This window comes from Acanthopagrus latus, chromosome 7 (assembly GCF_904848185.1).
Source record: "Acanthopagrus latus isolate v.2019 chromosome 7, fAcaLat1.1, whole genome shotgun sequence".
In the NCBI taxonomy this organism is placed as follows: domain Eukaryota; kingdom Metazoa; phylum Chordata; class Actinopteri; order Spariformes; family Sparidae; genus Acanthopagrus; species Acanthopagrus latus.
Genome location: NC_051045.1, coordinates 29206129 through 29223978, shown reverse-complemented (window position 1 = coordinate 29223978; position 17850 = coordinate 29206129). Strand labels below are relative to the sequence as shown.

At 39.9% G+C, this 17850-nt stretch overlaps 2 protein-coding genes and 2 non-coding genes across 5 annotated transcripts; 3 read left to right on the top strand and 1 right to left on the bottom strand.

Annotated features, from left to right (window-relative positions):
- The first annotated feature begins 4018 nt into the window (after nt 1-4018).
- rpl10 (ribosomal protein L10) lies at nt 4019-8469 on the top strand. The gene is made up of 6 exons (XM_037104192.1): nt 4019-4121; nt 4941-4999; nt 5967-6074; nt 6753-6891; nt 7037-7199; nt 8250-8469. The coding sequence occupies exons 1-6, from the start codon at nt 4099-4101 to the stop codon at nt 8403-8405; spliced, it is 648 nt and encodes a 215-aa protein (XP_036960087.1). The 5' UTR covers nt 4019-4098; the 3' UTR covers nt 8406-8469.
- LOC119023640 lies at nt 5579-5711 on the top strand. The gene has a single exon (XR_005076309.1). It is a non-coding gene; the product is annotated as a small nucleolar RNA SNORA70 (small nucleolar RNA).
- Nucleotides 8003-8135, top strand: LOC119023639. Its single transcript, XR_005076308.1, has one exon. It is a non-coding gene; the product is annotated as a small nucleolar RNA SNORA70 (small nucleolar RNA).
- Nucleotides 8470-10042: 1573 nt separating the features above from the next.
- On the bottom strand, nt 10043-17351 carry lrif1 (ligand dependent nuclear receptor interacting factor 1). Of its 2 annotated transcripts, none has more exons than XM_037104159.1 (3): nt 16850-17351; nt 12964-14530; nt 10043-12036 (listed from the first exon to the last, which is right to left on the bottom strand). In XM_037104159.1, exons 1-3 carry the CDS (start codon nt 16864-16866, stop codon nt 11221-11223), a joined length of 2400 nt encoding a protein of 799 aa, XP_036960054.1. In that variant the 5' UTR covers nt 16867-17351; the 3' UTR covers nt 10043-11220. The 2 variants fall into 2 exon arrangements, with proteins under 2 accessions (XP_036960054.1, XP_036960053.1); XM_037104158.1 differs by lacking the exon at nt 16850-17351 and adding an exon at nt 14911-15014.
- Between the last annotated feature and the right edge of the window lie 499 nt (nt 17352-17850).

The following is a 17850-nucleotide window of genomic DNA, read 5'->3' as shown; positions in this document are numbered from 1 at the left end:
ATTTTTTACCTGCTGGGTACCCTTTTAGATAAGATGGAGTGACGACTTCTGCGTCACTCAACAGCTTGTGTGATTTTATGTCTAAGGAGCCAAGCAAATTAATCTTGGTGGTATATTTGTGTATTTAGTTTGCAATTAGTGTCCAGGGGGCACCTTATTGTCATGGACACTGTCAGCATCTTTAGACTGGCTCACCTCAGCAAACTTCATTACTGGACACTAGTTAATTGCCACACATATGTTACCTGTGTTTCAATGTAACCACAGTCAAACAGGAGAGTCTTCTTCCACCAGCAGTACAGCTCCTCAGAATACAAGCTTATCTTGTTTCATTTCTGCTTACAGCCTCTGTTTATCTGTAGAGTTAATGCAAATATAGCACAAGACCAGATGCTACATATGAATCACTGACAGCGAACTGTACAGTTAATGTGTTCTCCACCCTTGTTATGATTGGTTACATGGTAACTACAGGATATGCAGTCTGTCAGCCAAAGTACTGTTGCCACAGTTATTCAAGAATATGTTGTTTTTGATGTTATGGTTCTTCTGTACCACGCAACAATAGTATAGATATGTTGGTAACACTTTACAATAAGGTAAACACAAATGTGACTCTCTAATCACTTCATGTTTGGCTACAGAAGCTAAACCCCTTGCAGACCCCGTGTCATGGCTCAGTTTGTCTTTGCTGATTTCCTGTTTTACTTTGAAGTTTTGCCCCATGTTTTGTGTGTTGCTTTTCATTTCCTACCATTGTGTGAATTTCCATCCTTTCCTCTGTAGTCACCTGTCTCTTCTTTGTCAATCAGCATTGTGTTCACATAGTCCATCTGTTCCCTGATGTCAGTCATTTTGTCCTGTGTTATCCACCTGTCTGTCTGTGTTTATGTGCAAGCATGTATGTGTGTCTGCATGTGTGTGTGTGTATGTGCATACATATGTGCATGTGTATGTGTATGTACACGTGTGTGTGTGTGTGTATGTCTATATGTAAATATGTTTGTTGACACTGGCCAAGCACATTATTTTTAACTGTTGGTTATTGTCTGTATTTTATGACCATCATCAACCATTTTGTCTTCCTCATTGTTGTTCAGCTTTTTTGTTTGTGTGTGTTTGCCTTTGTTATTCTGTCTGCACTGGTTTGTTATGTAACCTTTATCACCAATAAAAAAAATCAATCAATCAATCAATCAATCAATCAATCAATCAATCAATCAATCAATCAATCAATCAATCAATCAATCAATCTTCTATCACTACCTCCCCTGTTTGTTCAGAAAACAACAAATGTCTTTACAGGAACACAGAAGCGCTTCATTTTGCAGCTCAGATCAAAATGGAAGACTTTGTCTTATCTGGAAAACTAGTAGGCTACTTCTGTCTCAGTGTGTGTGTGTGTGGGGGTTAATGTCTGTGTGCGAGTGCATGTGCACATGAGTGTGTGTGTGTGTGTGTGTGTGTGTGTGTGTGTGTGTGTGTGTCATTGGTCACCAGAAACTGGCACATACTGAAGGACCATTTTTGGTCCTTTCTCCTTTTCCACCGTCATCCTTGCCCCTCAGTGAGGTTGAGCCCAGACACAGCAAAGTCTGAAGGAGATTCAGACGAGTGATTGCAGAGCTGATAACAGACCTTCACTTCAGGCTGTGCGTGGATTCCAGTCAGAGTTCAGAGGTTCAGAGATTTTTGCTTTGTGTTTGATTCACTCTCAGGTAGTGGCTGTGTATCACCACTTTACAGTATTTCTTTATCTATTATCCATTTCCACCAGTCTATGCTTAATTTTGACTGTATAATTCACAGTGGAAAAACTAAATATGTCAAAGCCTAAACATCAGCTACTTGCACTAAATTCAAAGATCCGTTTGATGAGCAACAAATAACTCTCTCAAGTCCTCCAGGACCCCTAAAATTTTGAAAGACTTTTTTTTATGTTATGTCTCAGTCTTTGCAACTGAGCAGAGTCAGAATGAGGTCAGAATTCATCACATTCCCCAGCCAGAAGGCAACATTTGTTCTGCATTAATAACAGTTTATATGAGTTCACCATTCCTTTTTAAGAATTAGCTAGGTAGGGAAGTAGGGTGCAGAAAGGCAGGGGAAAAACATGTTCGTGCATGTATGTGCACATATGGTGCAATAGTGCCCCCTAATGGCCTGGAAAATCCTTACAGTAGGCTTTGTTTTCAGCAGAATTCTGGATCATCATATGCCACATGCACTGAATGTCACAAGCCTCATATTGCTCCAGATGAGGACTGGGGGGTGGTATTGTGCATGCTGGCACACTGGAATGACTTGACCTTAACTAGGAAACTCACAGTGGTGGAAAAAAACAATCAGACCATTCACTACAGTAAAAGATGACCAGATCTTTTTCATGGAAAACATTTTCAAATGACTTGTTCCAACTACATTTGATTGACATTATCAATCTAGCCAATCCTACTGTATTTTAGATTGCATCATGAAATATACATCAATACGATACACTGATAAAATATTATATCAATACAAAATGGTATTGATATAGTGTCCTATTATCATATAATAATATATCTATATTATTACTATGTTTCTAGATGTGATTTTAAAAATATTCTTATAATAATGGCATCAGTTCTATTTCCATTACATATACATTTACACACATACAGTGTTTGGTGTAGGATCCTCGACCTGTGTTTGTCTGTGCATGATGCAGAAGATAAATAGTGCTGTATAGACCTGGTCTGATATGGGCTGTATATTGTGATAACAGTGCAGATCATAACCTTCCCCCTTCAACAGCTCATGTTACAATAGAATGCTGTACATATATGGCTGGTATGGAGGAAAGTCCACGGCAGTCAGGACTCTTTTTTGGTCTTGTAGTAGTTCTGTCAAAGAACTCAGGTGTGTTTGGGCTCATTATCCTGCTGCAATATGATGTCAAATCATGGCTAGACTAAAGGTTTGTAAGAGGGCATTGAATAAAACTTTGACACACTTTACAGATACTGGATCAGATGTATCCAAAGCACGATCCGGCAGAGCCAAAGTGAGCACACCCTCAGAATATCAACACATCAAAGGTCTTGAAGAACTCCTTCAAGACTGTCATAGACTTTCCTCCATGTAGGTTGAGTGCATGAGCGCAAAATGGGTACATACCAAATACTACCATATTCTGAAATTCCTGATTTTTTGCTACTACAACTTCCTACTCTGTTATACTTTGTTGTATCAATATGTATATTCTTAGTGTTACTATTACTACCTTTACAGACTATACTTATTTTACTATTACATACCTACTTGTAACAGGGATTTGCCAATGGAATGAAGTCTTATTTTACTCACAAAAGGAGCTAGGGCTAGATCAGTATTCATCACAGATATAGGCTACTTAACGTATAAATAAAGGTAGAAGAAGAGTAATTGCAGAATTATTATATATTAATGCTGTATTTCCATTATATAGTTGGTCAGTACAGGCTAAATCTAGTTTTAACCATTTGATACTGTTTGTTTATTGATGACATTTTAATAAATGGTCACGTGAATAATGAATCTCAATCTAATTCTATCTCTGCAGTTTTCACGTCACAAGTCATTTTGGCAAATGTTATCAATTTAAGAGTTGGTCCTAAAGTGAATTAGCTTGATAAACTATAATTTGACACCTTTTTGCAGCTGGTCGAACAAGGCGTTAAGATTATAGCAGATGTAACGTAGCCGGCAGATGTCGTCGTGATAAAAAGTACTACACTTCCCAGAATGCACTTAATGCCTGGCAACTATTATCAAACTATTTTTTTGACGATATGTTTTGATCAAATGTTTTGCACAAACCCGTTTTTAAAGCAACGGAATCATGCTGACACAAAAAATAACACGTTAATGATTTTAAAATATTTTTCCCAGACGACCCTTGTGCTTATGACGAAGCGGAAGTCTCCTCATCTTCCTTTCCTCCATTAGGTGAGTGCGTGGTGGGGCGCGTTTCTGTCGCTCTCCTTAAAATATGGATATTTAAAGATCTTTTCACATATCAAAGCACCAATTCAACCAAATAACACATTTGTATTTGTAAATTTACAGGTTGCAACCATGGGTCGCCGGCCAGCGCGCTGGTAAGTTCTGTGTTAAATCGTTTCAGAACAGTAGTCCCAGTCAGAAGAAAATGGCAGCTGCTCCGCTCCGCACCATGTGCACTGTGCTGGCATGCCGGCAGGCCTTCTGTCACACTGTGTAGCTGTTACTACAGTAGTTTTGTTGTCTGTGTCTATTAGATGATGTGTTTCTAGATATAAATCTTACATTTATCAAGATTGCCATGATGTTTCACTGACGCTAGTTTGTTGAACGCTTCTCCAGCTAACGGCAGCTAGCGCACAGCTAGCATTAGCATATAAACCAGAAGCTAGCGACTTTGATAGTGTCAAAATTACTACACATTGCTCATGATATTCCCATTTATCAAGCTCTCTGGTTTGGGTCAGTGTAAGCTATTTACTATTTTTGGCAATCGGAAGTGGCGGGTCACTAAAAGTCCGTAACGTTATCATCGACGTGCATTTGTGATGGCCGATCTTAAAATGGTCTGAGCCTTCACGACTGATGACATTAACCAGCAACATCTGAAAGCGATTCACCACAACTATTAACTGGGCATAAGGCTTCTAGTATTTACTTTTTCTCACGGGTTAACTTCAGTGTCGAATATCTCCTATCAGCCTGGTGTCATGTTAAATCCATATGAAGGTGAAAACACCATGTATTTTGTGAAAGAGCCATTCCTCCTGTTTTTAGTAACAGGCTGTAAAACTAGTATTGGCTGTTTTTAGGAAGTGATTAAGGTTTTTGTAATTAACACTGTCTTTGGGTCTTGCTGATGTAATCTCATAAATGACTTGTAACTAAATGGTTCCATTGAACTCTTTTTCTCACAGCTACCGTTACTGCAAGAACAAGCCCTACCCCAAGTCCCGCTTCTGCAGGGGTGTGCCTGGTAAGCAACTTCCATACCAGGTTCTATATGTGATGTCCTAAAATTGTAGGAAGTTTGATCGAATAGTCGGTGCAACAGGCAGTGTTGCAGCAAGGTTTCCTGCCTATTTGAAATGACAGTTGCTGTTATGGACTGTAGATTTAGTAAGTGTGAGAATGGGAACACGTTTCAGACACAGGTTTATAAAACCATTAATGATGCTTCAAAATATCAGATTTCTCACTGTGTGACACTGTGTATTGCAGTAAACCACGATTCGAATAATACATTATCGTTGCTTACAAAGCCGCCCTCAGGATGTAGCCTGGCTCAGAATGTAAACATGACACATGTTAACTGAACTAATCTGTTCAGCCGTGTGGAATGAACCTGCAACTAGAAGTGTGCTTTGATCATAATGCCGAGAAGCATTAAGAATTAGACTTAAAAGTATAACCTCCTTGGAGGACATGATAAAGATGATTCTTTCATATATTAATTCTATCATTAAAGGTCTCTAGTAGCGTGAATTGGACATACAGCACCTGTAGTGCACAGGCCTTTTCTTTTAAAGTAATTGTTTGTCTGCCGTTGATGATCCTGCAGTCTATTAAGCCGACCAGTTGTGCTACAGTGCGTTTCTGGTGTGCAAAGGCTGCAGACAGTGACTCTGTGGTTGTGTATGTCCTCAGCTGGGAGGTGCTGAGTGCTTTAAGGGACCACTGAGACAAAACAGTATTGTGGAAGGAGCCTTTTCACCCTTTTGTGGTGTTATACACACTGATACAAATGTCTGTGGTTCAACAGTGATTATATTGTTGTCAGTATTTAAGAGTTAACCCACATTGTGCTCTTATCTGTGTCTGACTACATGAATTCAGAGCTTTAAAGAGTCCCCGTTTTGTAATCAGTGTTTGCTGCTGTCTGGAAGAAAATGCCTAAATGATAAATGATCTGTTAATTTCTTTTTCTTTACAATTGTATGTAGATCCCAAGATCAGGATCTTTGATTTGGGCAGGAAGAAGGCCAAGGTCGATGAGTTCCCTCTGTGCGGCCACATGGTTTCTGATGAGTACGAGCAGCTTTCTTCAGAGGGTGAGTAGTGCTGGAGCCATGACCAGACACAGATGTGCCCTCTGGAACCTGTTCAGGAGGGTTTTTGGGGAGCTGAGAAACTGATACTTATGGTGCTCCGAAATTCATAAAAGCTCTTGCTTTCGCAAGCCACTGTTCTTAAATGATTTAGGATGCAAGATGACAAATGAGTGACGAAAGCATAGAAATCTTACTTTCTAGGCCTTCAGTGGAACATGCATGCACGCCCACACTTGAAACAGATGTTTAGAATATGCATATTTTGTAAATTTAGACTTGTTTGGAGCTGTCCATGTGCACACAAATGCCTATGAAAAGGCTTACTTGGTACACTATGAGTGTTGTCTGCAGACACTTTGGAAAAGTGTAGAATACTTTGGGTGCTTGGTGCACACAAGTCTGTCTGATTACATGTGTTGAAACTGGGGGAAGCAGGTATGTGAATTAGTAGGGATATTTCTGAGAACTTTATAGATGGGTTACAGCAATAATATGCTACAGTGATATTATATTGTGTCCATCTTTGAGCGTATGAAAACTCAATAAAAAAAATTTCCCCAAAAAGAAGCACAAGACTGAGCTCTAAGGAGTTGAACAACAAAAAAAACTAGGATCAGCTATTAACTGACCCTTCAGGTACTAATGTCATTTTTATTTTTTTTTCCTTTGCCTGTGTAGCTCTGGAAGCTGCCCGTATCTGTGCTAACAAGTACATGGTGAAGACCTGCGGTAAGGATGGTTTCCACATCCGCATGCGTCTGCATCCTTTCCACGTCATCCGCATCAACAAAATGTTATCCTGTGCTGGAGCTGATAGGTAAGAATCTCAAAATCTTTGTCACAGTGTGAACTGATAATCACTTTGCTGTGAGGGATTTTTAAGAATGGATGAAGAGCCAAATTCAGATGATGATAATTCCACCATATGCATTAATCTCTGGTCTTAATCTTGTGATTGTCAGGCTCCAGACTGGAATGCGTGGTGCTTTTGGTAAACCCCAGGGCACTGTGGCCCGTGTGCACATCGGTCAGGTGATCATGTCTGTCCGCACCAAGGCCCAGAACAAGGAGCACGTGGTCGAGGCTCTGCGCAGAGCCAAGTTCAAGTTCCCTGGACGCCAGAAGGTAAACAAGCATGTCGCCTGTCTCAACACTCAAAACCATGGTTTTATATTCATAAATCAATTTTATGGAACAGTTGGAATATCACAGGCTAGAGAAAACTTAATTAGGGCTGCAATTATTTATGTATCAATTTTCTCAATTATTCAGCTTGTTGTTGAATCTAGAAAATGTCATAAATTTAAAAAAAAAGTGTTTCCCTAAGTCCAAGACAATGTCCTCAAATTTTGTCCACAACCCAGATAATCAGTTTGTCATCTTGCAGCAGGAAAGAATCCAGGAAATATTCACATTTAAGAAGATGACAATTCTGACTTCATACTTGCACTTAAAAAGAGCTAAAGTATTTGACTATCAATATAATAATGATATAAATATACACAGTAGATTAAATGTTGCAGTGGGAACTTGAAGCACTGAAACTTTTACCCAAAATGCAAAAGTCAGTCACTTCCTCCCTCCATGCTGATGCAAAGTCAGAAGTTTTGTAGTCCACAGAACATTTCTGGAGCTTGACAGTTTAGCACTCTGCTAAACAACTACAGTGGCTGGGGACTTGTTGGAAATGTAAAAAAAACAAAACAACAATGTTGGATAGGGATATGAAGGATCTGCTTGATGTCTATTTAAAAATCAGTTTGGGATCTCGGGTCTGATGAGCTGTACAGAGCTGTTTTGTTTCCATCTGAAAAACACTCAGTTGTGGAAGAGAATGCTGTTGTGCTGTGAGAGTAGATATAGAATGAACTCTGATTTTTGCTTGACCTGTTCCATAACAAGCATCCCTTTACCTTCCTGGTACAGACCTGCAGCTTATTAAGCCGACTAGTCTCACTGCAGTGTGGTTCTGGTGTGCAAAGGCTGCAGACAGTGACTCTTTGGTTGTGTATGTCCTCAGCTGGGAGGTGCTGAGTGCTTTAAGGGACCACTGAGACAGATCTTGTCAAGGGCCTTATCAGGCTTACACGAAGTGAATTCAGTTGCTTGCAGGTCTTTAATGTTACTGTTACTCATAAGCTTGTGTTGAACTTGTGTCTTTGTTCTCACATTCAGATCCACATTTCCAAGAAGTACGGCTTCACCAAGTTCAATGCCTGCGACTTTGATGACATGATGGCTGAGAAGCGTCTGATTTCAGATGGCTGTGGGGTGAAGTACATCCCCAGCAGAGGCCCTCTGTCCCGCTGGAAGGCCCTGCACGCCGTGTAGAGCGGCTACAGCATTCCTGTGACCACAGGCTACCAATAAAAGTGGGTTTGATTACAAAACTGAATGTTGTGTTGGATGATTTATTTCATAGGCGTTCTACATTAAGCAACTGTATTTAAACTTGGTCTTTGGTACAGATAATGTATACAAATACCAGCAGCTTTTATATTCCAATAAGGACATTATTTAATGACATATTTGAATTGAAATGTCACCAAGTTGTCTTCAGAAAGTTTTATGAGCTGATCATTCTGGCCATAGTGTACACTGATTTCATCTTAAACTCTTGCACAAAGATATAAAATCTGATGGACAAGATGTCATAACCATCAGAACAGATGGGAAAATAGAAACCTTCACTCACTCCACAATACTGCAGAGGAAGAGTTTTTACAGCCATTTCTTTGTCGACTATTCAGTGTGAGCCAATCAGCTAATCCCTGCCAGGCTTTAGTGCAGAGTCAAACTGAGAAACTACTGCAAATTGCTCTACAGTCAGATTTAGCCTTTTCCTTAAACTTTGTTTTAAGGAGCTATTTGAAATTTCCAGCCATCTGCATCAATTGATTAAGGGGCAGTATTTCCTGCTTTCTGAATGTTTAGTTCAAACTTTTCTTGGCATTTATCTTGTATATGTTACTCAAAAAAATTAAGGGAACACTTTGATCACACACCAGATCTTGAACAAACTATTCCAGTTGAAAATCCTAACAAGACAGGCAAGACATTGTTTTGCATGCTTAATTTGCACAGGTGTGAAACTGAGACAATAACGATATGAAAGGCAACAAAACATGCCAACTGTAACCATATATCATGTTCTTTCGCTACTGATGGCTCAGTGTTGTCAACATATGTAATAATCCAATGAGTGACTTTATGTTGAGCTCTGAGCTTTAAGGTATGATGCATGTAAGTGGCATGTTGGCAGAACATAGCACAGTTCTATCCAGTGCATCAGACAGACCAGCACAATCTTTGTCTCAAAGTTTGACATCCTTGCATCCACAGTACATGTGCGCTGGGCACAATGTCCAGTTGGGGGATGATTGGTTGGTTGTAAAAGAGTGACGAGTGGAGATATGAATAAAAAAATGGATATTCTTTATTTGTGAAAGAAAATAATTTATTACTATAACTGTTCTGCAACAGTTATTTAAATTTATACATACTGTAGGTCATACTTACTTCTTAGGTGAGGTTTAGAATACAAATATGAAGAATGACAAAAATGAGAAAATGGAACTCTAAGGGCCAAACTTAAACAACTCATAACTTAAAGGATTACAGTTTAGGATTTTGCATGGTCCCATTAATTTATTAGAAGCTTTGATATGAATTTGTTTGTTAAACCAAAGCAAGAACATCACAGTGACTAACTTATTTAATGTGGACATGTTGCTTTTATATGAATGGTCACTGTGAAAGCATTAGTATCTGTCCACAGATGTTGAACACCCACAGTCGGAAAATCTAGCCGGTCGTTCTTGAGATATCTTGTTTTTAGGAACATTTTCTAAATTGAGTGATCGACGCGACAACATCAATGCCACGTTACTAAAAACAGCAAGAAACAATAGAACTCCATCCGAACACTCTACTGTCAGTTTTGCTGTCTAAAGATAACAAGAGACGTGTTCACATTATTCATTTCAACCAGGGAATTTATTTGCACTGCAAGCGCTCAAATAAAATATACCTACTGAATTAGTTTTAACAAACGACATTCATTAACTCCTTAGGAATAACATTTTCACACAGATAAAATAGAAATGCCTCTGAGTGAATAATTATAATAAGTCCAGAGTGAGTCCTCAGATTAAATATCTTTACAATATTTCCACAATATTAATCTCCACTCAACGTGTCACATCATAATAAAGAACTGTTTTTTTCTCTTGCTAACCCCATTTTCAGACAATCTGATCAGTCATTATCTCCTGTCTTCTCTTTAAAACCCCAGCAGGAGGACCACTGAACAAGACCGACAGTTAATGAAGGGAAGGAAAGTTCATTCTTGAATTCGGGATCAATATGTGTGACACATCAATCTCAACTCAACATCCACTTAAATTTATTCAGAACTTAAAAGTGCATGACATGATCTTTAAAAAAGTCAGGAAGTGAACATTAAACATCCCTCTCCAGACCTGCCCGACATGTATACAGATAGCTGTACCTAATCATCTGTACCTGACCTGTCCTGTCACTGAAGTTCTGTTTCTTGTTAAAATCTTTTTAATTGCATCTGCTCCTTCTCAACTGAATGGAATTCAAAATATAAATTGAATTCAGTAGTACAATGAAAATTAAGTATTTCAAATCTTGGATACACTTCACTATAAGGTCATTCTCAGTGTATGAAGTCAAACGAGAAAAGCTTTCAGTGCTGCGTTAGCTGCTAATCTCTTGAGATTCTGGAGCTCCTGGCAGGTTCAACATACTACTTGTAACATATTGTCAATCAGTGAGACCTTTAAAATACAAGATGTTGGCCCTGTAGATTCATGTGGTTTGTGTGATATGTAGCACCTCTAGTGTAAACTGAAAAATATGCCTCCCTCTTATTTGGAGAGCCTCACAGGCTGGCAGTCTAAACTGTGCTGATAAACAAAACCTGATGTAAGAGAATACAATAAATTCACTGTTATTAATATCAATGTTACTTCATGCCAACTTTTCAGCAACACCATACTGAAGCAATCACACTTGTCCTTGTTAATTCCAATGAAAATAAATAGCACAACAGTTTATAAACTAAAGCTACTTTCTCTCTAAATTTGTCAGAATCTTTAAGTTTTAAATATTTGTAATCTCAACTCATGCTGTTTCTCATCAGTTCTAATGCTGCTTCTTTTTCTCTCAGGAGCTCTTTGAGTTTTCTGATCTGTTCCTCTTGGTTTAGTTCATCACAGTCCAAGGACATTGTGGATAAACTGTCACTGGCTGGATCCTCGTACGTCTTACTGTTCTTTCTGTTCTTGGCTGTTAAAAAGCTGATTCCTCCAGATGTTTTAAAAGCTTTTCTCACAGCCTTTGTTCTTACACCTTTTTTACTCATCTGCTCTGTCTGACATGACCAGTGCTCCGTCTCTACTGACTTTGGACTGGACCTCACTGCAGGAACTTGAGTACCAGGGATGCAACATGGACAAAATGTGCGCTTTCTTGTTCTTCCCACCCTCCTCGTGTTTGTATTCAGATCCACACAGTCCTGTGAATTTGGAATGTTTTGTTCCTCTGTGCTGAGGATGTCATCATCTATGGGTTCCACATAATCAGTCACTGGCTCAGCTTCAACATCACATGATGTTCCCCTGAGTGAACTTTGACCTGAATGGTACTTGAAAGCAGAGAGAGGTTTTGTGTTGAAGAGTTTTACTCGTTTGACACTGATGAGACTGTCAGTGTTTTGAGGACTGTTAAGGTTCTGGAAAGAAAGTTCTTTCTCTTTCAACGCTCCCATCGGGTCATGATGATCCTCCGCTGCCCAGATGAATCCATCTGAGGCCTCATCAATCCTCTGCAGGCAGATTTTTACATCAGCTGTTATCCTAAACATCTGTCTCAAGGCATGGTCGGCCAACTGACTGGATTTTGGTGCCAGTGAAGATGTCAGACTTGTTGAGCTCTGCAAGTAGAAGAAATAACACTATTTAAAATTCAAACAATAGATAAACAAGACCACCAATCCACAGCCTGCTAACACACACATTACCTGTGAGAGGAATACACTTTCTAGTAACACTTTTCCACCAAAGTTAGCTGGTCTACACACTTTTTTTAAACAGGTACCTGCTAAAAATCACCTACTGACCCCATTGGCAAATAACCAGTAAGCTTTAAAGGCCTCACAGTGGAATAAAATGCTTAACTGGTGAAGTCAGTGTAACAAGGAGTTTCAAGAATGTAAGTAGCTGCGTTTAAGACCAATTCATTGTGAACTATCCTTCTGGAAACAACTGCTTTGCTCTCACATTTCTCAGAATTGACTGCTTTAATTGAAATGAACACAAAAACCACCAGACTAGCAGGGCCTCCCAGTTCATGTCATGGATTTTCTTGGAAAAATTCATGTTGAAACAATTAATTCATGGTACCTTATATCCTATAACCGTGCTCCAAATACATGTTATGTTATTTTACACATTTTTTAAGCTTGGCCCACTGAGCTAAATGTCAGCATTTGTGTGGTTGTCTGTATTGTGTTCTAAGCTTGAACTGTGATACTGTGTGCCAACATGAACCCTGATCTGGAGAACAAGATCTGTACCCAGGGCAACACTCTGCAACACTGTCACACATTTGACCTGTATCAACAAATGGCAGCTTCTTGAAATGGAAATAATGATGCAGCCCTAATGGAAGTTTAATTTTGTGATACCAGATTTTTACCTGTTGAAATGATAAACGTTAACGTGCAGCAGTCTAACAGTCTTGTTTGATGATGTGCTGGACACTGCTCCACAGTAACTGTGCAGTTAAATGTCTGAATATCTTATTGTCCTATTGTTACACACTTCCCTGCTTGAAAACACCACAGAGTAGTCCAAAGTACCTCCATTTTGTGAGTATCCTTCCCTGTTAGAGAGAATACTCTGCTGCTGCCATCAGAGGGGCTGGGGTCTGCTGGACTCTCTGTTTCTACATCCATGCTCTCCAACTGGTGGGTGGCGACACTCTGCTGACGGTTGATGTTTGAGCCTTCATCAGCGTGCATGCTGACCACTGCTGAACCACAAACATGTGTACAATTATTGACATTTCTGACGTTTTCAGGTGTCCTTCCTCCAAGAGCACAGATTTCATCTCTGCCATCAGTGCCCGTCGGACCATCCAGCCGTTTTTGCTGTGTCACACTGCTTGGTCTGTGTGTGCCCATCTGGTCTGTTTCCTTTAGTATCAGATCCTGTGCTGACCCGGACTCAGATTTGGGTGGAATATATGACACAAATATTACATTGTCTTCATCCCAATGAGTGACTTCTGCTTGCTGGGAGGAGTCATCCTTTTCATCTTCATCACAAAGGTCAATCACCTCATCTGACTGATCTGGGATGATAATTCTGAGGCGCTGTCTTGTTTCAGTTGCAGCTGACTCTAGTGATGGTCGGGATAATGGTACCTCCGTTTTGTTTAATTCATAACTTTTTGTTCCTGCAGTTTTTAAGTCACTTTTTCCCACTCGAGGCGGCTGGCTGTCCCTTCTGACTACAAAAAACACCTTCCCGTTGCACGTGAATGTAACCTTTTCCTGTACTGCGCATCTTCCTGGATTCAACTGAGGAACTGGTTTCGTGCTGACATCACGGCACTGCTTACTAGCTTTTTCTCTCTCTGCCACAGCTGAAAGAATCTCTGAAGTAACAGAGGGAGAATGAAGAGGATTAAGAGTTGGAGCCGTTGAGCTTTCCTCTTCCTCAACCATCCACTTTATGGGGCTGTTGGGCCTTTGTGGAACCGCTGGAATCAATTTTAAATGTTTTTTTGATCCTTTCGAGGGGGGTCTGCATGAGGTTCTATTTGATGTCTTGGAAAGCAGATCGAGCGAGTGACGTGCACTATTGCCTTGATTCACGCTGGGAACGCCTGAACCTGGACAAATAAAAATCTGTTTCTTGATGCCTGGAGGGAGTTCAGATGTTGGGGTTTTTCTCATTTGTGCATGAGGGGGAATCTGAAGGCACTGGCCTCTGGGGAGTGCTGGAGATTGCATCATCTCCGAGAGCTGACCTGGAAGTCTTCCTGACGTCTCACAGTTTGCAGCTGCAGGTGATGCCATTTGAACTACTTTGGCCATTAATTTCTGTTGCTGCGGTGAATGCTTGTTAATTGAATTACTAGGATCCAAACCTACTTGATTAGGCAAAGCATTCACGAGGGAAAACTGCTTTCTGACAACTTGCTGACTGGCAGAAGGATTCATTGCTGCCTTTTTTACCACCTGAACAGGAGATGAGGGAATACTTATGGTTACAGCCTTCTGTGGTGTGGTGTTGGTTTTGGGTTTGCTTATTGGGGATCGGAAAAATTGCCCATTGACCATCTGTACAGGAATCAGCTTCATGATTTTCTTTCCATCAGCTCCAATAGCAGGTATTGCCTGGTAGAAGACGCCAGTTCCACTGAGAGTGAAAAATGACAGAGCACAGACATGTTACACAGGAAATGTAAGATATGTTGCAGTTTTACTTTTACATACATTTCTTTGTCTAATATACAGTAATAAAGCAAGTGTAATGTATAATCCTTGATTTCCCATTGAAGTTTACTGTTTTAGTGGACTGCTGTCACTTTAGACAATAAAATTTATTACTTTGAGTCAATTCTAATTCGTAAATGTCCGATTCTGATGAGAATCGATTTTTGACCCAAAATGCTTCACAATTCCAAATCGATCAGTCACTTGGTTAACACAACAAGCGCATCATTAGTTAAAGACACATCTTCAAGCAGGTTGCCCAGTTGTGGTGGAAATGCAAATCCGTGCTATGCCGAGTCAGACCGTGAAGAGCCAGGCTGGCAGTTGTACATGGAAGAATCCCATTACACAGTTTCCTTAAGGAAAACCTTCCCAGCATAATCAACAGTGTATATGCCTGTGTGAAGGTTTTAACTACATTGGAATTATTTCTAAATGAGATTCAAAGATGAAAGATTCAGAACCCTGACCTTGATCACAAGCCAAGCGTTTTATGCATTCTGCCACCATGCAGCGGAAGAAACTACAGTTAATAAATCATACAGTCAAACAGGCTAACACATGTGTGAAGTCTGTAAATACATGGAAACATTTTCTTAAAGTGAATTGAATCCATGACCACAGCTTCACAAAACATGTGCTTTATTCACTCTGCCACATAGCAGTAGGTGTAAATCAAAGATAGCAGAGCATCTAAAATAGGGCTGGACTACTCCTAATAGTAGTACTGCACATCTCCACCAAAGACAGTTTGTAGGATAGGTTGTTCTGGAGGCTGTAGTAACAGCAGTCATGGTAGTAGTATAAAGACTAGCAGTAATAGTAGTAGCAGCAGCAGTAGTAGTATAAAGACTGTAGTAGTAATAGTAGTAGCAGCAACAGTAGTAGTATAAAGACTGTAGTAGTAATAGTAGTAGCAGCAACAGTAGTAGTATAAAGACTGTAGTAGTAATAGTAGTAGCAGCAACAGTAGTAGTATAAAGACTGTAGTAGTAATAGTAGTAGCAGCAACAGTAGTAGTATAAAGACTGTAGTAGTAATAGTAGTAGCAGCTGCAATAGTTGTATAAAGAGGGGTTCTCTTTTTCTTTTTACCCCGATCCCAATCCGAGTCCTTTAATATTTAGTAAATGCTGAGTCCCGATCCGATACTCAGCCTTAACTAATACTTTCCTGGATAATACAGCTGCATCCCGGGGGGGGGGGGGGGGGCAACAAATCCTCATCTTACCCAGGGACCAAAATGTGTAGTGCAGGCCCTGCTCTGAGTGGGCTGTCTGCAGCTGACTAGAGCAACACTCATGTGGCGCTGGGGTTTTACACCTAGTTATAAGCAGGACGCACACTTTCACATTCTCTGTGCTGAATTCAGATTTTTTCAAATCACAGATAACAAAGACAGGCGTTAAAGGCGAGTCGGAAGCTGCAGGTTAAATATCAACCAATAGTGTAGGCTAGTGAAGTTCTGTTTGGCACTAAACTAAAACTTTTCAACTGATAAAATCCTTCAGAAAATAACATCAAGTAATTGCAGTGTAGCCTTTAAATCCAGAGGGAGACAACACTTTATAGTGATGTAATCTCATATCACTATAACAAAATAATATCAATATCGCCTAAACATTACATTACAATTTTTTAGTTAACATTATCCCAAGGCAATTTAAAAGTGCACTCTGTGCTGTGGATAGGAACCCCAAAATAAACAGAATTATGCAAGCACATCAACCTCGTCACATACTCTGAACTGCTTTACTTATTACATCAGCTAAAGCAGAGATGATAACGCTAGTGTAAGACTAGCAGCAGAGGGACACAGCTAGTCTTCTAAACTAGGCTGTCCTGACTCCCAAATCAAATAATCCCATATTCAAAAACGTAGCTGAGCATATCAAATGTGATCAGACATATATGTCAGAAGTACTGTATGTATTTCTATCCAAGTGTAACTATTGGTATTACACAAGTTGCCACAATAATGGGACCTTTTTTTGTCAATTCTGGTCCGTGATTATGCCGCAAATTTAGTTTCAAACATGAGAATTATTTTACACCTGTATTGGTGAAGCTGACCTGACCCACGTCAGTTTCTAAATCACAGAACATAAAATAACTGAATTGGACCAGGAACAACACAGTACCATCGCTCTACATGTTTCACAATTGCTTAGCATTAATTCAGTTTTCGAGTAACATTATGACATTTGTTAGTTATATTTCCCTTCGGAGTAACTGTAACGTACCTCTGAACTGCATCCATGTCTTTAATTGCTGATCACTTCGCTCATGAAAATACGTGAAACTTCACTTGTAAATGTAAACAGCCGGTCATTAACATTAACGAAAACGTCAACTTTGACGAAACGCGGTACAGAATAATTCGTGGAGCATGCTAACGTTCACTATGTTGACATTCAAGCAATGGCCATTAAGTTACTGGTATGTGAATGTAAACTTAACGCTAGTTATTTTGTCGTTGTTTTCGCCCTTAAGAGGACGCTGCCTTGCTATGTTCAACCATCGACTGAGCAAACCACCGTTTTCACGAGCGTTATTCTAAATAAAATCTTCACTCTACACTGTTTCTTCTGAGCGTCACCTCTCGGCTTCCGTTCATGCGTCGCATCTGTTACATCAAACTTCCGGTTTGTTACATGGGTTGTATTCCATGCAGCAAATCATTTTAGTTGTGTTTTTCATGTTGCTTTTCGCTACCAAGCCGAGTTTTTTAAAGCAGGCTCTTGTTTGGATTTAGCATAATTACCCTGTGTTTTGGCGGATGTCTTTTCCACTTAACGCAATAATTAACACCTAGAGTTGTGTTACCAAATAACGGTAGCTTTTGAACATTTCTCCACTAACATCCGCTCTAACAGGTTCCGGTTCCGCTCTGTGAAATGTTTGTCCGGTCCTTTTGGAGGCCCGCCAGGAGGAGCGCCAGGCTCTGAGGACAGTTTTCGTAGTGGCCAAATCCCGTGATTACATGGTCACATGATGCACTTGGCACCAAAAAAAATGTTTTTCCCATAAGCTAACATGGTGAAAGAAGCGTCTGTAAAACGGTCGATATTTTTTTCTCCTCACAACCCCCGCTAATTGATTTGTTTAACTGTCATAATTTAAACCAGTTGGTCCAGTAAAACTGGAAAGTCTAGTCTAGTCTATTTTACAGTACATGGGCAGTCAGCTGGAAGTTAGCCTGCTCGGTTGAAGGAAGTCTCTAATGCGCATGCTCCCTGAGCTA

Coding starts and splice junctions, on each gene's coding strand:
- rpl10 (XM_037104192.1), top strand. CDS start 4,099: ATGGGTCGCCGGCCAGCGCGCTG. Junction 4,122..4,940: donor GGTCGCCGGCCAGCGCGCTG/GTAAGTTCTGTG, acceptor TTTTTCTCACAG/CTACCGTTACTGCAAGAACA. Junction 7,200..8,249: donor AGTTCCCTGGACGCCAGAAG/GTAAACAAGCAT, acceptor TCTCACATTCAG/ATCCACATTTCCAAGAAGTA.
- lrif1 (XM_037104158.1), bottom strand. CDS start 14,939: ATGTACAACTGCCAGCCTGGCTCTTCACG. Junction 14,531..14,910: donor TGCCAGCCTGGCTCTTCACG/GTCTGACTCGGC, acceptor TTTCACTCTCAG/TGGAACTGGCGTCTTCTACC. Junction 12,037..12,963: donor AGGATACTCACAAAATGGAG/GTACTTTGGACT, acceptor TTCTACTTGCAG/AGCTCAACAAGTCTGACATC.